The following is a 19,604-nucleotide window of genomic DNA, read 5'->3' on the forward strand; positions in this document are numbered from 1 at the left end:
CTCAAGAGGCCACCCTGCAGTGTTAGGGAGTGGTGCCTAGAACTCCTTACTGAATAGGTACTGCCCCTAGCCAGGATTCCAACCTTGGTCTCCCATCTCAAAGGCAGAGGCCTTAACCAGTATACTATCCAGCTACTAATCTTACCATAGTCATAGTGTAATGTCCTACCATATTATTATTATATATTTATGTAGCACTGACACCTTCTACAGCACTTTATAGAGTAGTCATGTCACTGACTGTCCTTCAGAGGAGCTCACAATCTAATCCCTTCCATAGTCATAGACTAATGTCCTGCCTTATTATTATTACATATTTATATAGCATTGACATCTTCTGCAGCACTTTACAGAGTGTCGCTGGATTAGCACCAGGCAAACGGGCGGACGTGGACAGCTTGGTATCAATAGAAAATGGATGCGTCCATATTGGGTGGGGGCTATGGAGCAGCCCTTGTAGGCAATTAAAAGCCTACACAGTTTATGTACCTCCCTTAGGAAGGGTTCATTAAACAAGTTTTTTTTTTTAATAATAAATAATGCTCAGTTAACGTTAAACAGCTTCCAGGAAATATCGAGATGTAACAGGAACACCTCAGAAAGTGTGCACACATCATAACCACCGCCATCATTTAATCCTTAATTACACTGGGATTTAAAGCGGACCTAAACTCAGAACTTCCTCTCTGCTCTAAAAGATAAACAACAGCATAATAAACTTTACAGAAAAACATTTCTTTGTTACAGCTGATACAAACCCTACAATAAATCTGTCTGCTTCATACTTTCATGGAAGCAGACAGTTAACATCCTGTGTTTATGATTTAGCTGCTCTGCCGAGACAGCTAGCTAACACAGCTGAGAGATCAAATTACAACTTGTGCTTAGTCTCAGATAAAGGGGGGGAATTAAAGGCTAAACGCTAAATATATACAGGGTGCATTCCTCTATGTTGTTCTTCTGTCCTGTGCAAGAGTTCAGGTCCACTTTAAAGGACAGATCCAAGGAAGAAAAAACAAGATCTACTCACCTGAAGCTTCCTCCAGCCCCTGGCAGCCGATCGGTAGGTACTGTGCCTGCGCAGAGCGCTCCAGGCTACGTGTTTGCGGGTTGCGTGGCCGCACGCTTGAGCAGGCACAGAAGATGAGGTCCTTGTGAGGTCAGCATCTGCAATAAAGGGGACCCCGGGACACCGGAGCTGCAACGAGGGACAGGGCCCCTGGTAAGTAGATCCTTTTTTTTCCTTGGATGTGTCCCTTAAAGGATACCCGAAGTGACATGTGACATGATGAGATAGACATGGGTATGTACAGTGCCTAGCACACAAATAACTATGCTGCATTCTTTATTTTCTTTCTCTGCCTGAAAGAGTTAAATATCAGGTATGTAAGTGGCTGACTCAGTCCTGACTCAGACAGGAAGTGACTACAGTGTGACCCTCCCTGATAAGAAATTCCCCTTTTTATCTCTTTCTTGCTCTCAGAAGCCATTTTCTGCTAGGAAAGTGTTTTATAGTTGGAATTTCTCATCAGTGAGGGTCACACTGTAGTCACTTCCTGTCTGAGTCAGGACTGTGTCACTTACATACCTGATATTTAACTCTTTCAGACAGAGAAAGAAAAAAAGGAACACAGCAGTTATTTGTGTGCTAGGGACTGTACATACACATGTCTATCTCATGTCACATGTCACTTCGGGTATCCACTTGAGCTGAGAACAGACATTATTGGCAGTCTGCAATAATCCGGGCAGGCGGATGCGTTCCCCCATGTAGCCTATTATAATGCAATCACTGCCCACTCCCGCTGGCTGTATGTGATCTGGCACAAGTGGGAACCTAGCCTTAGTTTCACCTATCATGAGTAGCAGGTTATCTTTATTGCCACCCGTGGGACCCCTTCCCACACACGTTCCCATGCCCATCGTTACAGAGGTGTCACCATTGTAGACGGTTCTAATACGATTAATTAGTCTCATCCACCCATGTCCAGACTCAATGGTTCTCTTATGTTCTTGGAACCGCACTCTGACGAGACGTAACTTAGCGTAGGCATTGGGAGAGCCGTGATAAAATGATCCACAATACACTTAACAACAGATGAACAAATCATATTTTAGGATTTGTGTTTGCCTGGGCTCTAAAGTGGGTTAGTAAGAGCCAAATTTAACATACAGGGACAGTAAGACTGCAGCAGCCTGAGCACCCGTACTACCAAAACTCAGAGCCACCTACCGCAGGGATGGGCCTTTGCTGTGCCCTACTAGTCTCTACGGTAATTTACATGCGCAGTATTCTCCCCAGGCTGTTTTAGCCAGGTGTTCCACCCGGCTAGTTTTGGTGAGCACCCAGCTGTTATCAGCTCACCTCCTCCTATGCTGCAAGCAGAATTGCACACGGAAGCACTGACCCTGCATTTTCTCAATACGCCCTGCCCAGCTACTTTTTCATGCCACCTGGCTGTAAAATATTTTTGGGGAGATCACTGATGCGTGATGTCATCGCGCAGGTCACACAAGAACAGCATGTCGCGTCAGACTGTTCCAACACTTCCGCAACACACTCTACACCAATCGGAAGGCAGGAAAATGCGTTGTGTCGGTGGAGGCCACAGCATAGGATTCAGAGTGGAACGCACCAGGGGACGCAGATCCTGGGTGCACAACCACTGCCAGGCCTAATCTCCCCACCTGCATATTCAGTGGTTGCCTAAAGGGTAACCCAGGTTTGTAAGTATATTACTTACGTTTCATTATTATTTCTTTGTCCAAAACATACTACACTATATTGGGCTCTCGGTCTCCATTTGTTTACTGCCATGGCTGCAGCTATAAGGTATGATGATGGGTTTGGTCAGGTAAGTATGCATTTTGTAATGTAAAATATTCCCACCAGACCCAGGTGCATTAATGTGGACCTGTAAGTGCTCAGTAACAGTGTTGATAGGTCCACTTTATAGGACACCGAAAGTGAGAGGCAAAAGATGGTGGCCATATTTATTTCCTTTTAAATAATACCAGTTGCCTGACTGTCCTGATAATCTTTTTTGGCTGCAGTAGTGTCTGAATCACACACCTGATACAAGCATGCAAGCTAATGCAGTCAGAGGTCAGTCAGAGCACCTGATTGCATGCATGTTCAGCGTCTATGGCTAAAAATATTACAGGCTTAGGATCAGCAAGACAGCCAGGGAATGTGCATTGTTTAAAAGAAAATCAATATGTCATCTTCCATATCCTTCACTTCAAGTTCCCTTTAAAGCGGGCCAAAACATAATAGCCTTTAAAGAAAAACATTTGTTACAGCGTACAGAACTCCTACAATAAATCTGCAGTGCCTACTTCCTGGTTTCATGCGAGCACAGAAAGAGTTAACCTCCTGTGTTTATATATTAGCACAGAGTTGGCACACACGTCTGCACAGATCAGACACAGCTGAAAGCTCAAATTACACTTGTGATTACATGCAGATAATGGAGAATTAGACAGGCTGTTCTCTCTAAATACACACAGGGTGGATTTCTGTTTTCCTTGTCCGCTTAAAGGCAACCTTTTATATTGTGTTTTAGTTTCAGGGCCAAAGTAGGGTCATTTCTGAGGCTCACTGTTATGGCAGTATTTTCATCACAAAATGTATAGTAGTAAAATGCAGACAGAACACATATTTTGAATGACACAATTTCGGAGAAGCTGGACAGAGATGCATTAATACACACACACCACAAAAGTCAAACAACAATTCCACCCTTTAATACTCTGCAGAGTTGCCCACAAACAGCACAGTGAACTTACCGTACGGTGCAGGGAAGTCGCCGGGCCCAGGGCCGGGATAGAAGGGACTGGGGCCGGGAGGCTGCACTGGATACTGCTGCGGAGGCCCTACATAAGGGGGCGCACTGTGCCGGTACTGGAGAGAGAGAGGGAGGAGCGTCAGAGTGAAATAAAGCTAGCAGGGGGATCTGGGTCAGAGGAGGGAAGGGGGCGGGGCAATACCTGTGGTATACAGTACTGAGGACCCTGGGGCATTGCATATGACATCGGGAGATGGTTGACCATCATGATGTGCTGGTTGGTTGAATAGACGGCGGTGGGGGTCTGCGCACCCGGTCGGATGGAGGGGGTGCTGTTCTGTATGGCTGCTCGTGGAGGCTGGATCTGAGGCCTTTGGAAAAACTGCACAAAACAAAGAAAAAAAGAAAAGAGACAAGGGGTGAATCTCTCCAACGGCAGGAGAGGAACTACATATACTAGCAATGTCATCATCACAAGAGAATAAGAGACTGATCAGCATTTCCTTATGTCAGGATAAGTGGTCAGCAAACTATCCCCCTAACATGTAAATCAGCACCACCTAGAGGCAGAAGCTGGGATATGGGATAGGCTATGAGCTGCTGATATCTCCAGATCATACACACTGGATGTATCCCCACTGGCCAGTGACAGCGAGGGGGCACTTTGTAGATGGGGAATGATGAGAATGCTGCACTTATTCTGTAAGTGATGTATAATGTGTCAGCTCTATATAAGGGCTGGTTCAGACGGACGTTTGGAGGCGTTGCGTTTGCTGGCGTCGCGTTCAGCAGCGTTCGTGTGCGTTTGGATGCGGTCGCGTTTTTTCTTCCCCTAGGGAGACATTAGCCGTCGCGGTTAACCTCCCCTGGAAGCTACATGTAGCTTCCAGGGGCTCCTTGAACGCCAGGGAAAATCGGGACCCGAACGCTGCGTTCGTGCAAACGCGCTTGAAAGCTTGGTACAAACGCTCCCATACACTTGAATGGGAGCGTTTAACACCAAGCCCTAAACGCTGGCTGTAAACGCTCTACAAGCGTCCGTCTGAACCAGCCCTAAAAGACATTGGAATCTCATTATAGGATTCAATTTGAACAGATCGTATCTGCCATGGTATCAATGCATATGTTGTAATGTTGCCATGTGTGCCGTGTCATGTCAAGCGTGCCGTGGTGACATCATGCCTGTAGTAATGATGTTGAGCGAGCCACGGCGACAGGTGTGTTGTAGTCATGGCCTGTGTGCAGTTGTAAAGACGCCATGCGCGTTGTACAGAGGCCATTACTGTTGTAAAGATGTCATGCATGTTACACAGATGCCATGCGTGCTGTACTGAGGCCATGCGTGCTGTACTGAGGCCATGCGTGCTGTACTGAGGCCATGCGTGCTGTACTGAGGCCATGCGTGCTGTACTGAGGCCATGCGTGCTGTACTGAGGCCATGCGTGCTGTACTGAGGCCATGCGTGCTGTACTGAGGCCATGCGTGCTGTACAGAGGCCATGCGTGCTGTACAGAGGCCATGCGTGCTGTACAGACGCCATGCGTGCTGTACAGACGCCATGCGTGCTGTACAGACGCCATGCGTGCTGTACAGACGCCATGCGTGCTGTACAGACGCCATGCGTGCTGTACAGACGCCATGCGTGCTGTACAGACGCCATGCGTGCTGTACAGACGCCATGCGTGCTGTACAGACGCCATGCGTGTTGTACAGACGCCATGCGTGTTGTACAGATGCCATGCGTGCGTGTTGTAAAGACGTCATGCGTGTTCAGTGACGTGCGAGCAGTGGTGACGATGTGGTGTATTGACATCATGTGTGTTTTAAAGACGCCATGTGTGTTTTAGTGACGTGGTGTGCTGTAAAGACATCATGCGTGTTGTAGTGACGTTGTGTGTGTGGGTGTGTGCGATGGTGCAAACAAGTGTTGTAGGGATGCCGAGTGTGCCATGCTGACATCAGATGCAATGAGGACTTTGTGAACGGAGTGCTGGATGAGGCAGTAGGGCTATCCTATATGATTCCTCTGCATCTCACCTGGGGTGGTGCTGTATTACATAAAAACATTCATAGATGGTTATCATATGACTTTAAATATTTGTCATGATGTTTTTCATCATTTTTTCTCTAAATTAAGACACAGGAAAACAACAAATGACTGTAAAGGGGCCCATACACTGGCCAATTTCAGCCATCGATCGATTCTATAGAATCGATCAGAAATAGATTCTTTCAAATCACCAAATCAATCAATTTGATCTGTCAGGATGGAAAATCTAAGCTAATCAATGGCCCATAGAGTTGCATTGGATCTAATGGTGCAATAATGCATTTAGATCGATTTTCAAAAGATTTCCAATAGATGTCATTCTGAAATCTATTGGAAATCTGTTCCTAGTGTGTGGCACACATCAGATAGATTCCTGCCAGATTCGACTTGACAGGCATCTGACAGAAATCTATCTGACGGTCAAATCTGCTGCAAATCTAGAAGTGTATGGCCACCTTTAGCCCATCTCTGGGCACAGAGGTAGATGTATTACCTAATGTCATGTGATAATTCTCCCATGATGAGAGATCTTCTGCTTAGCTTTCTCTGCGCACCTTAGCTTGCTGCTTCTGTTCGTGGGAAACGGGAGGAGGGGGGGGGGGGGGGGGAGTAGGAGGGGGGAAAGACTTGTGTTGCTTAAAGGACATCAAAGGTGAAAATAAACTGATGAGAGAAACAATTGTATCCATCCTCCTCCTCCTTAAAATGACTTTTATTTTAGATATACCCCAGTTTTTTTTTATATTTAAATCTAGTTTTCAAGCTTTCACCATTTCATGGTCTCTGCTTAATGACACCTTAATTGAAGTATGACAGAGCTCAAATTTATAAACTATTGACCCTTTTATCTCTCTCCTGCTCTCAGAAGCCATTTATGACAGAAATGTATTTTATGGATGTAATTACTTATCAGTGAGGGTTATGCTGTAGTCTGACCCAGTAAGACCCGGACAGAAACAGTCACTTGCATACCTGATTTTTAAATCTTTCAGGCAGAGAGAGAGAGACAAAATGAACACAGCATAGTTATTTGTGTGCTAGGCACTGTACATACCCATGTCTATCTCATCATGTCACCTCGGTTGTCCTTTAAAGTGAACCAAGCACCATTTTTAGCACCCAGGGCATCTCAATAGCTCATGAAAAATGCATGCCAACAATATGTCTCATTATTAAAATAAACTCCAATTCTACCTTTTATTTTACATTCAATGTTAAGCAATTAATGTTTTATTAGCCTACTTCAGCAGCGCTGCCCGTCCATCCCTGGCCACAGAGATTTCAGGAAGCTAATTGTTTTATTGTAGTCATTACCAAGGAGTAAACAGTACCTTTCCATCAACAGAAGGGGGTGGGTAATTAGGACAGTTTCTTCAAAGAGATCATCTAGCGTGAATGTGGCAAGATAGCATCTCTGACTCCTGTAATTAAAGTGAACCAGAGAGGAAGCCTCCTCATGTATTTTACCATATATATCAATGGGAACATGACAGTAAATGCCTACCCTGCTCTCTGTTTCATTCTTCTCTGCTAAATCTGCCTGTTATCAGCCCAGATAAGAATCCCTGACTGAGCATTCAGTCTAGCTTTCACAGGAATGATTATAGCTGTGTCAGTCTTCTGTGATGTCTTTTCAAGCCCAAGCCTGCCCCCTTGTGGCTCTGCTTTGCTGCTTCAAGGATAAATAGCAGGAAAGCAGAGCCACAAGGGGGCAGACTTGTGCTTAAAAAGACATCACAGAAGACTGACTCAGCTATAATCATTCCCATGAAAGCTAGACTGAATGCTTAGTCTGGATTCTTATCAGGGCTGTTAACGGGCAGATTTAGCAGAGAAGAATGAAACAAAGAGTAGGGTAGGTTTTTACGGTCATGTTCCCATTGAGATATATATGGTAACATACATGAGGGTGCTTCGTCTCTGGTTCTCTTTAAGGACTGTAATTGCTAGGTACACACCATACATTTTTCTGGCAGATTTACCTGCCAGATTGATTTTTTCCAACATGTCCAATCTGAATTTCGATCAATTTTCATTCATTTATATGGAAATCGATCAGAAAATCGATCACAATTCAGATCGGACATGTTGGAAAAAAGCGATCTGGCAGGCAAATCTGCCGGAAAATTGTATCGTGTGTACCTAGCATGAGAAGGCGAGGGGAAAACATGGCAGCTTCTATGCCAGGAGAAATTCTAATGAAAGAAAGGGTGCTTAGTTCCCTTTAAGGTCACATACAAATGTACAAGGCATATAGCCTGGTGAGGATTGGCAACCGACCTCTTGGGCGGCATTGTACAGCCGAGGCATGTTCTGTTGCTATGCGAGGGTGGACAGAGTGGAGCGGGAGTGAAGAGAAGAGGCCAGCAAGGTGACCAGGGAGAACAATGCTCTCGGCCGAAGCAATCCGCCAGGCTGATCGCCGGGGGCCACTGCAAGCAAGCTTGAGTGAGCAGAGAAAGCAAGCAGAGGCTCTCACTCAGATACTAAAGCGAAGATGGTTTATTGCTGTCTGTGCCCCAATGCAAGGTCAAAACAATTGTTACAGCTGCAAATCCACCTAAACAAGGCAAAGCCCCGAGACTCCTCACTAGAGATGCAATTCATTCTAATCTGCATGCAAATTTAATGCAACATGGAACTGTGCCGATCAGAACCGGTAGGTGGTACACCCGATTAAACCAATTCTCAGCTGCATACAGTTTGCATTGAATTTGCAGGCAGGTCACAACAATTATTCGCATTTCTGTCCATCACCCCCACTGTGTACACCACAGCAGGTGACATCTGGCTGCTCGCTATGGGTTGCAGCGCTCTGCTGGGGACATTCAATACGATTGTTGCAAAGAAAACTGGAGGAAAGGCGGAATATTTACTTGCACCAAACAGTCAGAATTAAAGTGTTAGTTCGCCTATACTTCAGAACACAGCATAAATAGTCAACTGGATAAATTCCTGCCTTTCTCATAAATACCCCATATTATGCTACTACTTCTAGCGCAGGTCCCGCTAGAAAATGAATTAAATTGGTTTCCTGTGGCGCAAGCACGGATGAGCACATCTGTTTTGGGCATGCACAAGCAATGTCCGCACATGCTCAGTGCGATGAAGCACTGCGTACGAGCGGTTTCGTTCGGCTGGGCATGTGCGGACTTTACTTGCACATGCTTAGTCCAGATGCAATCGTTCACAGCCGGGAGAGCGTTCAGAAGATGAAGGGGGACACTGCACTGCACCTACAAGGATTGGGGAAGCCTCCTGACCATTCACAGGATTCCCATAACTAAGGTAAGTCCCTAGTGTCCTCCCAACTACAGCTTTGCTGGAGGCCTGGGGCCCACAGGAGCAGATTCAGCCATGCATTAGAATCACAGCTGGTTCCAAAAGCGCTAGGCTAATTAACCACTTCAGCCTACAGGCCATTTTCCCCTGTCAGCGCTCCTCCCATTCATTTGGCCATAGCTTTATCACTGCTTCTCACACCTGCATGATCTTTATCTTGTTTTTTTGCCATAAGTTAGGCTTTTTGTGGCCAATACTTGTTTTCAGGAATTACTTTATTTTTTTATGCATTTTATAGGCAAAAACAAGAAAAAAAAATGAAAACATACATTATTTCTCCAATTCTATCCCCTATAGTTTTAAAATAAGCAATGCTACTATAAATAAAACCTATCCATTTTAACCACTTAAGTACAAGCGGTCTCTGCCCTTTAACCACTTGTGTACCAGCAGTCTCTGCCCCTTAAGGGGCAGAGAACGAAGGGTACACAAGTGGTTAAGGGGCAGAGACCGCTGGTACACAAGTGGTTAAGGGAGCAGAGACTGCTGGTACACAAGTGGTTAATTGCCCATTAGTCCTGGCTATTGCAGCATTTACATTACATTCCTAGTACAATGTATGAAAGCAGTATAATATTTGGAAGTAAAGGTGTACTTTTTCTGTTTTGGGGTTTCTTGTGTCTGGTCAATTGCAAGCCCTTATGTACTAAAATAACAGTAATATACCCTCATGACATACTAAGGTCAACTAAACTGTATAACTAGGTATTAGCAGCAGTCGCGCGCATGCGTGCGCACCCACCACTGTAAAAAAAAAAAAAAACACTGGACACATACGCATCCAGTTAGACTTGAGCGGAGTCTATCTGGACTACAGTCGTCCAGATAGACTTCAGTGGTTAAAGTTAAAGGAAATCTTAAAGTGGACCCAAACTAAAAATACAAGATTTCAGAAATAACATCTATTTTCTAAATTATAATAATAAATAGCAGCCTTATTTCAGCTTCATGATGTCAAATATAAAACATTTTACATTTATTGGAGAAACCCCTCCCTTCCATATTGCCGGCAAATAATCCGGCAGTCTGGTGGAGTAGGAGGTGTCCAGCAAAGGAGGAATTGCTAATGGCTGCCACCTGTATAACCCTAGTTATGCAAAGAGAAGGGTGAAATGCATGCACTGAAATGCTCATAAGCTTGAAGGAGTGTGTGTTTATCTTTGTATGTGTCAAAGTTGTGCAACTAAATATTTTGAATTAAAAAAATGTTTGGTTTGGGTCCGCTTTAAAGGGACTCCGAGCAGTGCAGAAACTATGGAAAGATGCATATCATTTTAAAGCTCTCTTTCTCCTCTTTCCAATGATATATAAACCGCTGCCCTACGCCTTTTAGTTTTCGCTATTTTCGCGATTGAAATTGCAGCGGCCGCGATTTCAATCGCGAAAAGAAAACTACAAGGCGTAGGGCGGCGGTTTCGGTGTAGCTAGAAAGAGGAGAAAGAGAGCTTTCAAATGATATCCATCTTTCCATAGTTACATTGTATTACACAGGCCAACTTTTTCTGCTGAATGGAGCTGCTGACACTGGGGAAAGTGTCGTCCTGTGTAATACAAGTAACTATGGAAAGATGGATATCATTTTAAAGCTCTCTTTCTCCTCTTTCTGGCGACACCTAAATCGTTGCTCTACGCCTTTTAGTTTTCTTTATTTTCGCGATTGAAATCGCGGTCGCGGCAATTTCAATCGCGAAAATAGCGAAAACTAAAAGGCGTAGGGCAGCGGTTTATATATCATTGGAAAGAGGAGAAAGAGAGCTTTAAAATGATATGCATCTTTCCATAGTTTCTGCACTGCTCAGAGTCCCTTTAAGTAAAAAAAAAAGAATAAAAATAAAGCAATGTTCTTCCGCGACCCTCCCTCAGCAGAGTCAAAGCTAGCCGGTCATGCGCCTTCCTTATCACGTGCTCCTGTACACGGCAGCGTTCTGCGCATGCACAGTACAGGAAAATCGCTACTGCACATACGCAGAATGCTCCCAGCAGCAGGAGCGCAATCAGGATGCGCAAAGTTCGGTGCCACACATGCGCAGTAGCCTGTGATTGGCCACGACCGGCCAGCTTTGAGGGGATTGCTGCTCCTGCTGACTGAAGGGTCGCGAAAGGATGGCATCTCTGCACAAACACTTTAAGCTGTCTCCAGTTTTCTGTGCTCAGAGCTGTAGTGGCGGCCCAGCGCCTTTCCCTGTCAGTCCACTGAGAAAACGCTGATTATCTTACCTGGATGGGTCTGAATCCTCCCTTGAGTGAAGGCAGCGGAGACAAGGGGAAGCGAATTGGATGTTACACAGTAATCAGTAACACAACAACAACACACACAGACAATTTCCCCGCCCCTCCTCCCCGGGCACTCAAGAGCTGCTGTCACTAGGCTGCGATTATACTGCTGCAGGGAGGGGGCTGAGATTATAGTGCTGCAGGAAGGGGAAGGGGATTATAATGCTGCAGGAAGGGGAAGGGGATTATAATGCTGCAGGAAGGGGAGGGGGATTATAATGCTGCAGGAAGGGGAGGGGGATTATAATGCTGCAGGAAGGGGAGGGGGAGTGGGATTATAATGCTGCAGGAAGGGGATTATAATGCTGCAGGAAGGAGAGGGGAAATGGGATTATAATACTGCAGGAAGGGGAAGATTGGTAAGATTATAATGCTGCAGGGAGGGGGGTTGTGATTATACTGCTGCAGGGAGGGGGCTGAGATTATAGTGCTGCTGTGGAGGGGTGGGGTGGGGGAGAAGGGCTGAGAAAATACTGCAGGAAGGGGAGGGGGATTATAATGCTGCAGGTAGGGGAGGGGAAATGGGATTATAATGCTGCATGAAGGGGAGGAGTGGTGGGGTTATAATGCTGCATGCAGGGGAGGGGGAGGGGAGTGTGAATATAATGCTGCAGGAAGGAGACACCGGTTGATCTGATAAGGAAACTTATCACCAGCCTAGGGGATTCAGCCATAATACACAACAATTACAATCTACACGGCCTGCAGGATTAAAGTGTTACTCCATCTATTCCTAATATTAGTCGGAAAATGAAAAATGACACCCCAGAATGTTTTTCTTCCGTCAATGTTACAAATCTTATTCGCTCTCATAACAATCTACCCCTTAAAGGAGGTTTGTAAATGGTGTGGATGTTGGAGGGTGGGGTCAGGAGGCTATAATTGCCTTCGGGGGGGGGGGGGGGGGGGGGGCTTCTGCCTAGCTGCTGTGTACACACTTGTCCTCCACCTTCAGAATCCCTGCCCCAGCTGCTGCTGTTTGAGGTGCCCGCAGTGGCAGCACGCAGCCCCGGCCTTCGCAATGCAAGCTGGGAGATGTAGGTGGAAAAATGAATGCACTACATTTACCGCCATGCCTTGCAGCAGCCGGGGCTGTGTGCTACCACTGTGAGTACTTCAAACAGCAGCAGGGGCGTTGAAAATGGAGGACAGTGTATAAACGGAGGCTAGGGAACTGTCCCCTAAACTGATGCTTGCCCCCCCACCATTTATCCGCCTCCCTTAGGGGGGAGGTTAAAGGGATACTTAAAGTGAACCAGAGATGAAAATAAACTCTTTTACATATCTCGAGGTTTTATTTTATTAATAAACATGTACAAAGCAGATTTAATGTTTCATAGTCTCTGCTCAATTGCAGTGTCTCAAGAGTCCCAGAGTGAAAAATACATGAACTATTGATCTTTTTATATTTTCCTCTCACAGTAAAAAGCCCAGGTATCTGCTTAGGAAAGTGTTTTATAGCTGTAATGTTAACAGTGAGCCGAATGGGTCCTGTCTGGAAAAAACTGTCAGTTCCATGGCTAATTATAAACTCTTTCAGGCAGGGAAAAAAGAGAAGGAGCACAGCACGAGTGTCTGTATGCTTGCCACTGTATATGCACCTGTCTATTTCATCATGTCACATGTCATCTCTGGTACACTTTAAGCCTAAGAAAAAAACTGTTTTACTCACCTGGGGCTTCTACCAGCCTCCTGCAGCCGCCCTGTGCCCATGCAGTCTCGCTCGGATCCTCCTGTCACCCGCTACTTTCACTTAGCCGTCTATGCGTTCCCGTCCGCAATAGCGTCCAGCTCCTGTGCAGGGTTCTAGTGTGGATGGAAACGCATAGGAGACATGTGGCCAGACATGTGCAGGCGCAGTAAGCCTGTCGGCCAAAAAGAAAGTAGCTGGCGGCGGGGGACAGGAGGATCCAAGAGTGACTGCGAGCTCAGATCTGTTTGAGAGATGATTTTGTACACTTTATTGGAAGTATCTACCCTAGAAGTATATATTACCTAGACCTATGCCCCTGAATAGATGACAGAGATGGGAGCCAACCGGACAGCAAAAGAATAAGTAATAATATCCGGTGTATGTAAAAAGGGAGATTTTCTTTTCATTTTCATTAACAGTTCAAAACAGTTCCTGATGTGAAATAGGTATGATCTGGGCACTCTGAGGTAGTCCTACTGACACAGAGGGGTAGTGGATGGCATGGAGCTGGGTACTTCTGACACTGAAGGTTAGTGGGCAACATGGAGGTGGGTCCCAGTTAGTAGGTGGTATGTAGGCAGGATTACTGATACAGAGAGTGAGTGGGCAGCATGGAGGTGGGTCATACTGACATACATAAAGTCAGTAGGTGGCATTGTGGCGGGTCATACCGACACTCAGGTGGTTAGCGGGCAGCATTGAGGCGGGTCATACTGACACTCAGGTGGTTAGCGGGCAGCATTGAGGTGGGTCATACTGACATACATAAAGTTAGTAGGTGGCATGGAGGCGGGTCGTACTGACACTCAGGTGGTTAGCGGGTGGCACTGGTGAGGGTCCTAGTGGCACAGAAGGTTAGTGGGCAGCATGGAGGTGGGTCGTACTGACATACATAAAGTCAGTAGGTGGCATTGTGGAAGGTCATACCGACACTCAGGTGGTTAGCGGGCAGCATTGAAGCGGGTCATACTGACACTCAGGTGGTTAGCGGGCAGCATTGAGGTGAGTCATACTGACATACATAAAGTTGGTAGGTGGCATGGAGGCGGGTCGTACTGACACTCAGGTGGTTAGCGGGCAGCATTGAGGTGGGTCATACTGACATACATAAAGTTAGTAGGTGTAATGGAGGCGGGTCGTACTGACACTCAGGTGGTTAGCGGGTGGCACTGGTGAGGGTCCTAGTGACACAGAAGGTTAGTGGACATCATGGAGGCAGGTCGTACTGACACACAGAAGGTTAGCAGGCATCATGGAAGCGGGTCCTATTAACACACAGAGGGTTAGTGGGCGGCACGGACCTGGGACCTCTGATACAAAAGATTAGCGAGTATCATGGAGGCGGGTCCTACTGAGACACAGAAGGTTAGCAGATGGCATGAAGGCAGGGTTAGCGGGCATCATAGAGGCGGGTCCTACTGACACAGAAGGTTAGTGGGCGGCATGGAGGCGGATCCTACTGACAGAAGGTTAGTGGGCGGCATGGAGGGGGATCCTACTGACAGGGTTAGTGGGCAGCATGGAGGCGGATCCTACTGACAGAGGGTTAGCGGGCATCATGGAGGCGGGTCCTACTGGCAAAGAGGGTTAGTGGGTGGCATGGAGGCGGGTCCTACTGACACAGAGGGTTAGTGGGCGGCATGGAGACAGGTGAGTGTTAGACACGGGGTGGTGACAGTTACAGTACCTGGTGATGAGTCGGCCGAGGTCCAGTAGCAAACTATAGGAAGGAGCGAGAAGACAATCACAAAGGAGAGACGAGACAGATTGCACAAAGCCAGCAGACAGGATACAGCAACGCACAAATGGCAGGAATTCTACTAGACATCTGGATATAATGCAGAGGGGTGGGCAATGCCAAATATGCCAATTCACTTCTGAGTGGGTATCAGAAGGCCGAATCAATCACCACTGATGTCTCTGTCCCCGGGTGAGATGTCAATGCAATAGTTTGTCTTATTGCCCCTCCCACAATAGTGAAATTTCCCTGCAGTGGTTTGTGTCTCCTCCCACAATGGTGAGATTTTCCTGCAGTGTTTCTTGTCTCCTCACACAATGGTGAGAGTTCCCTGCAGTGGTTTGTGTCCCGTCCCACAATGGTGAGATTTCCCTGCAGTGTTTCTTGTCTCCACACACAATGGTGAGATTTCCCTGCAGTGGTTTGTGTCTTCTACATTGGTGAGGTTTCCCTGCAGTGGTCGGTGTCTCCTCCCACCATGGTGAGATTTCCCTACAGTGGTTTGTGTCTCCTCCCACAATGGTGATATCTACTTGCAGTGTTTTGTGTCTCCTCCCACCATGGTGAGATTTCCCTGCAGTAGTTTGTGTCTCCTCCTACAATGGTGAGATTTCCCTGCAGTGGTCTCTGTCCCCGCCCACGATGGAAAGAATTCCCTGCAGTGGTTTGTGTTTCCTCCCACAATGGTGAGATTCCCCTGCAGTGGTCTCTGTCCCCGCCCACGATGGAAAGAATTCCCTGCAGTGGTTTGTGTTTCCTCTCACAATGGTGAGATTCCCCTGCAGTGGTCTGTGTCTCCTCCCACAATGGTGAGATTTCCCTGCAGTGGTCTGTGTCTCCTCCCACAATGGTGAGATTCCCCTGCAGTGGTTTGTGTTTCCTCCCACAATGGTGAGATTCCCCTGCAGTGGTCTGTGTCTCCTCCCACAATGGTGAGATTCTCCTGCAGTGGTCTGCGTCTCCTCCCACAATGGTGAGATTCCCCTGCAGTGGTCTGTGTCCCCGCCCACAATGGTGAGATTTCCCTGCAGTGGTCTCTGTCCCCGCCCACGATGGAAAGAATTCCCTGCAGTGGTTTGTGTTTCCTCCCACAATGGTGAGATTCCCCTGCAGTGGTCTGTGTCCCCTGCCCACAATGGTGAGATTTCCCTGCAGTGGTCTGTGTCTCCTCCCACAATGGTGAGATTCCCCTGCAGTGGTCTGTGTCTCCTCCCACAATGGTGAGATTCCCCTGCAGTGGTCTGTGTCCCCTGCCCACAATGGTGAGATTTCCCTGCAGTGGTCTGTGTCTCCTCCCACAATGGTGAGATTCCCCTGCAGTGGTCTGTGTCCCCTGCCCACAATGGTGAGATTTCCCTGCAGTGGTCTGTGTCTCCTCCCACAATGGTGAGATTTCCCTGCAGTGGTCTGTGTCTCCTCCCACAATGGTGAGATTCCCCTGCAGTGGTCTGTGTCCCCGCCCACAATGGTGAGATTTCCCTGCAGTGGTTTGTGTCTCCTCCCACAATAGTGAGATTCCCCTGCAGTGGTCTGTGTCCCCGCCCACAATGGTGAGAGTTCCCTGCAGTGGTTTGCGTAGAGTGTGCTCACCAGTGCACAGATAGGACAGTGTAATGGGGCTACACTATAAACTAACACAGACATGACTCCAGTACTCTGTATATTGTGTTCCTATAAGTGACAAGAATATATATTTTGTACATTAAGTTTGTAAATACTCAGTATAAGGGACACTGATTAATTATAACTTTATAAGTACAGTTTATCCATTAATTATATCCAAAACAAAGCCTAATGGCTATAAGCTGCAGGCTAGGATCTCTCCCTCGGTGTGTCGGTGTACCAGTTATACACATGGCAGCAATTATTATCTCTCCTATATCCGTTGTTATCAAGTACCTCTCCATATACAGCAAGATGGTTTCTACTTACCGGAGAGCGAGTCTGAGGCTGGGTAGTCATAGTCTGTGGCGGCTGAGGATACACCAGTGTGGGCGCACTGGCGTTCTGTCCTGTGGCATAAGAGGCCTGCAAGAGAAGGAGAACATAAAACTGCCAGTATAGAACTAGCTGACTGCTCCCCCTCTGTGGCTGCCCGGATCCTTCAACCTATGCCTGCATGGCTCCTTCCCTCTGTGGCGGCCTGGCTCCTTCCCCTCTGTGGCGGCCTGGCTCTCCCCCTCTGTGGCGGCCTGGCTCTCCCCCTCTGTGGCGGCCTGGCTCTCCCCCTCTGTGGCGGCCTGGCTCTCCCCCTCTGTGGCGGCCTGGCTCTCCCCCTCTGTGGCGGCCTGGCTCTCCCCCTCTGTGGCGGCCTGGCTCGTTCCCCCCCACCCTCTGTGGCGGCCTGGCTCATTCCCCCCCTCCCCCACGTGGCGGCCTGGCTCGTCCACCCCCCCTCTGTGGCGGCCTGGCTCGTCCCCCCCCCCCTCTGTGGCGGCCTGGCTCGTCCCCCCCCCCCCCCTCTGTGGCGGCCTGGCTCTCCCCTCTCTGTGGCTGCCTGGCTCCTCCCCCCCTGTGGCTGCCTGGCTCCCCCCCCTGTGGCTGCCTGGCTCCTCCCCCTCTGTGGCTGCCTGGCTCCTCCCCCTCTGTGGCTGCCTGGCTCCTCCCCCTCTGTGGCTGCCTGGCTCCTCCCCCTCTGTGGCTGCCTCGCTCCTCCCCCTCTGTGGCTGCCTCGCTCCTCCCCCTCTGTGGCTGCCTCGCTCCTCCCCCTCTACAACTGCCTAGTGTGCTGGGGCAATTCTCAGTATCTGCTCTTGTTCTGTATGTATGGAGGCTGCACAGTATGGCTTCTCTTGTCCTGTGTGCCGGGTGTAAGTCTCAGTATCTGCTTTTATTCTGTATGTATGGAGGCTGCACAGTATGGCTTCTCTTGTCCTGTATGCCGGGTGTAATTCTCAGTATCTGCTCTTATTCTGTATGTATGGAGGCTGCACAGTATGACTTCTCTTGTCCTGTATGCCGAGTGTAATTCTCAGTATCTGCTCTTGTTCTGTATGTATGGAGGCTGCACAGTATGGCTTCTCCTGTCCTGTATGTTGGGTGTAATTCTCAGTATCTGCTCTTATTCTGTATGTATGGAGGCTGCACAGTATGGCTTCTCCTGTCCTGTATGTTGGGTGTAATTCTCAGTATCTGCTCTTATTCTGTATGTATGGAGGCTGCACAGTATGGCTTCTCTAGTCCTGTATCCTGGGTGTAATTCTCAGTATCTGCTCTTGTTCTATATGTATGGAGGCTGCACAGTATTACTTCTCGTCCTGTATGCTGGGTGTAATTCTCAGTATCTGCTCTTATTCTGTATGCATGGAGGCTGCACAGTATTACTTCTCGTCCTGTATGCTGGGTGTAATTCTCAGTATCTGCTCGTTCTATATGTATGGAGGCTGCACAGTATTACTTCTCGTCCTGTATGCTGGGTGTAATTCTCAGTATCTGCTCTTATTCTGTATGCATGGAGGCTGCACAGTATTACTTCTCCTGTCCTCTATGCTGGGCGTTATTCTCAGTATTTGCTGTTATTCTGTATGTATGGAGGCTGCACAGTATGGCTTCTCCTGTCCTCTATGCTGGGCGTTATTCTCAGTATTTGCTGTTATTCTGTATGTATGGAGGCTGCACAGTATGGCTTCTCCTGTCCTCTATGCTGGGCGTTATTCTCAGTATTTGCTGTTATTCTGTATGTACACACAGTGCACAGTAGCACTTCTGCTGCTTTCAGTCTCAGACTGTCTGCATGAAGCAGCAGTAATGTGAATGTGGGGGCTGTTCTGGCAGGACACACACACAAGGCTAGCAGTGGGGTCTCTGGTGGTCTCGCATCAGCTGGCAGTGACGCAGGAGACACACTGGGGAATGACTCAGCATGTTCTGTATGAGGAAGGTGAGCTGCGGGAACCGTGACTCGGCACTTTGCCTGTTTGCTAAACATCGCCGCCACGCGACTAAATATATCCGTCTATCTTGAGAAGACGAAAGGGGGGGGGGGGGGGGGGGGGAGGTAATGTGCACTCTCATGACGAGTGTTTACAGATACCGGCTCACAATTAATGTTAATGACATTTCACACCCTTGCAGGGAAAGTCTCCGCACTGGTAAATGTTTTACAGAACAGAACTGTGTAAAGCCGTCAGACATAACAGAGCGCTGAGAGCCGTGCGAAGAGCCGAAACACCGCCTGCGCTTCACAGGGAGAAGCATCCAGCACAGCTTATATACAGTACAGAAATGTCATCCGCTTCATTACTTAGTGCTATGTGTGCATGAAGCAGCCCTTCTACAGTGTTCACCTCTCTGCCTACCTGCCTCCTCCCCCTTTGTGGCTGCCCAGCTCCTTCCCTTTTACAGCTGCCCAGCCCCTTTCCATCTACGACTGCCCGGCCCCTTTCCATCTACGACTGCCCGGCCCCTTTCCATCTACGACTGCCCGGCCCCTCCCCCTCTACGACTGCCCGGCCCCTCCCCCTCTACGACTGCCCGGCCCCTCCCCCTCTACGACTGCCCGGCCCCTCCCCCTCTACGACTGCCCGGCCCCTCCCCCTCTACGACTGCCCGGTCCCTCCCCCTCTACGACTGCCCGGCCCCTCCCCCTCTACGACTGCCTGGCTCCTTCCCTTGTATTGCTGACAGTCTCCTTCCCCTCTGTGGCTGCCTGGCCACTCCGGCTACTTCCCCCTCATTGGTCACTGTATGCCCTTCTAGCAAACAGTGTGTTCTGTAGTA

At 48.1% G+C, this 19,604-nt stretch overlaps 1 protein-coding gene across 11 annotated transcripts in view; it reads right to left on the minus strand.

Annotated features, from left to right (window-relative positions):
* The window catches only part of EIF4G3 (eukaryotic translation initiation factor 4 gamma 3), a 137,410-nt gene that overhangs the window by 64,456 nt on the left and 53,350 nt on the right, over positions 1 to 19,604 (minus strand). For 9 of the 11 annotated variants that reach the window (XM_068241672.1, XM_068241668.1, XM_068241667.1 and 6 more), the window contains 5 exons: positions 16,818 to 16,913; positions 14,835 to 14,867; positions 11,398 to 11,418; positions 3,991 to 4,170; positions 3,790 to 3,904 (listed from right to left, as the gene is read on the minus strand). In XM_068241672.1, the coding sequence (XP_068097773.1) occupies positions 3,790 to 3,904; positions 3,991 to 4,170; positions 11,398 to 11,418; positions 14,835 to 14,867; positions 16,818 to 16,913 (445 nt within the window). The remainder of the gene's footprint in view (positions 1 to 3,789; positions 3,905 to 3,990; positions 4,171 to 11,397; positions 11,419 to 14,834; positions 14,868 to 16,817; positions 16,914 to 19,604) is intronic. The other 2 variants (XM_068241673.1, XM_068241675.1) reach the window with 2 other exon arrangements.

Source organism: Hyperolius riggenbachi, chromosome 6 (genome assembly GCF_040937935.1).
Source record: "Hyperolius riggenbachi isolate aHypRig1 chromosome 6, aHypRig1.pri, whole genome shotgun sequence".
Lineage (NCBI taxonomy): Eukaryota > Metazoa > Chordata > Amphibia > Anura > Hyperoliidae > Hyperolius > Hyperolius riggenbachi.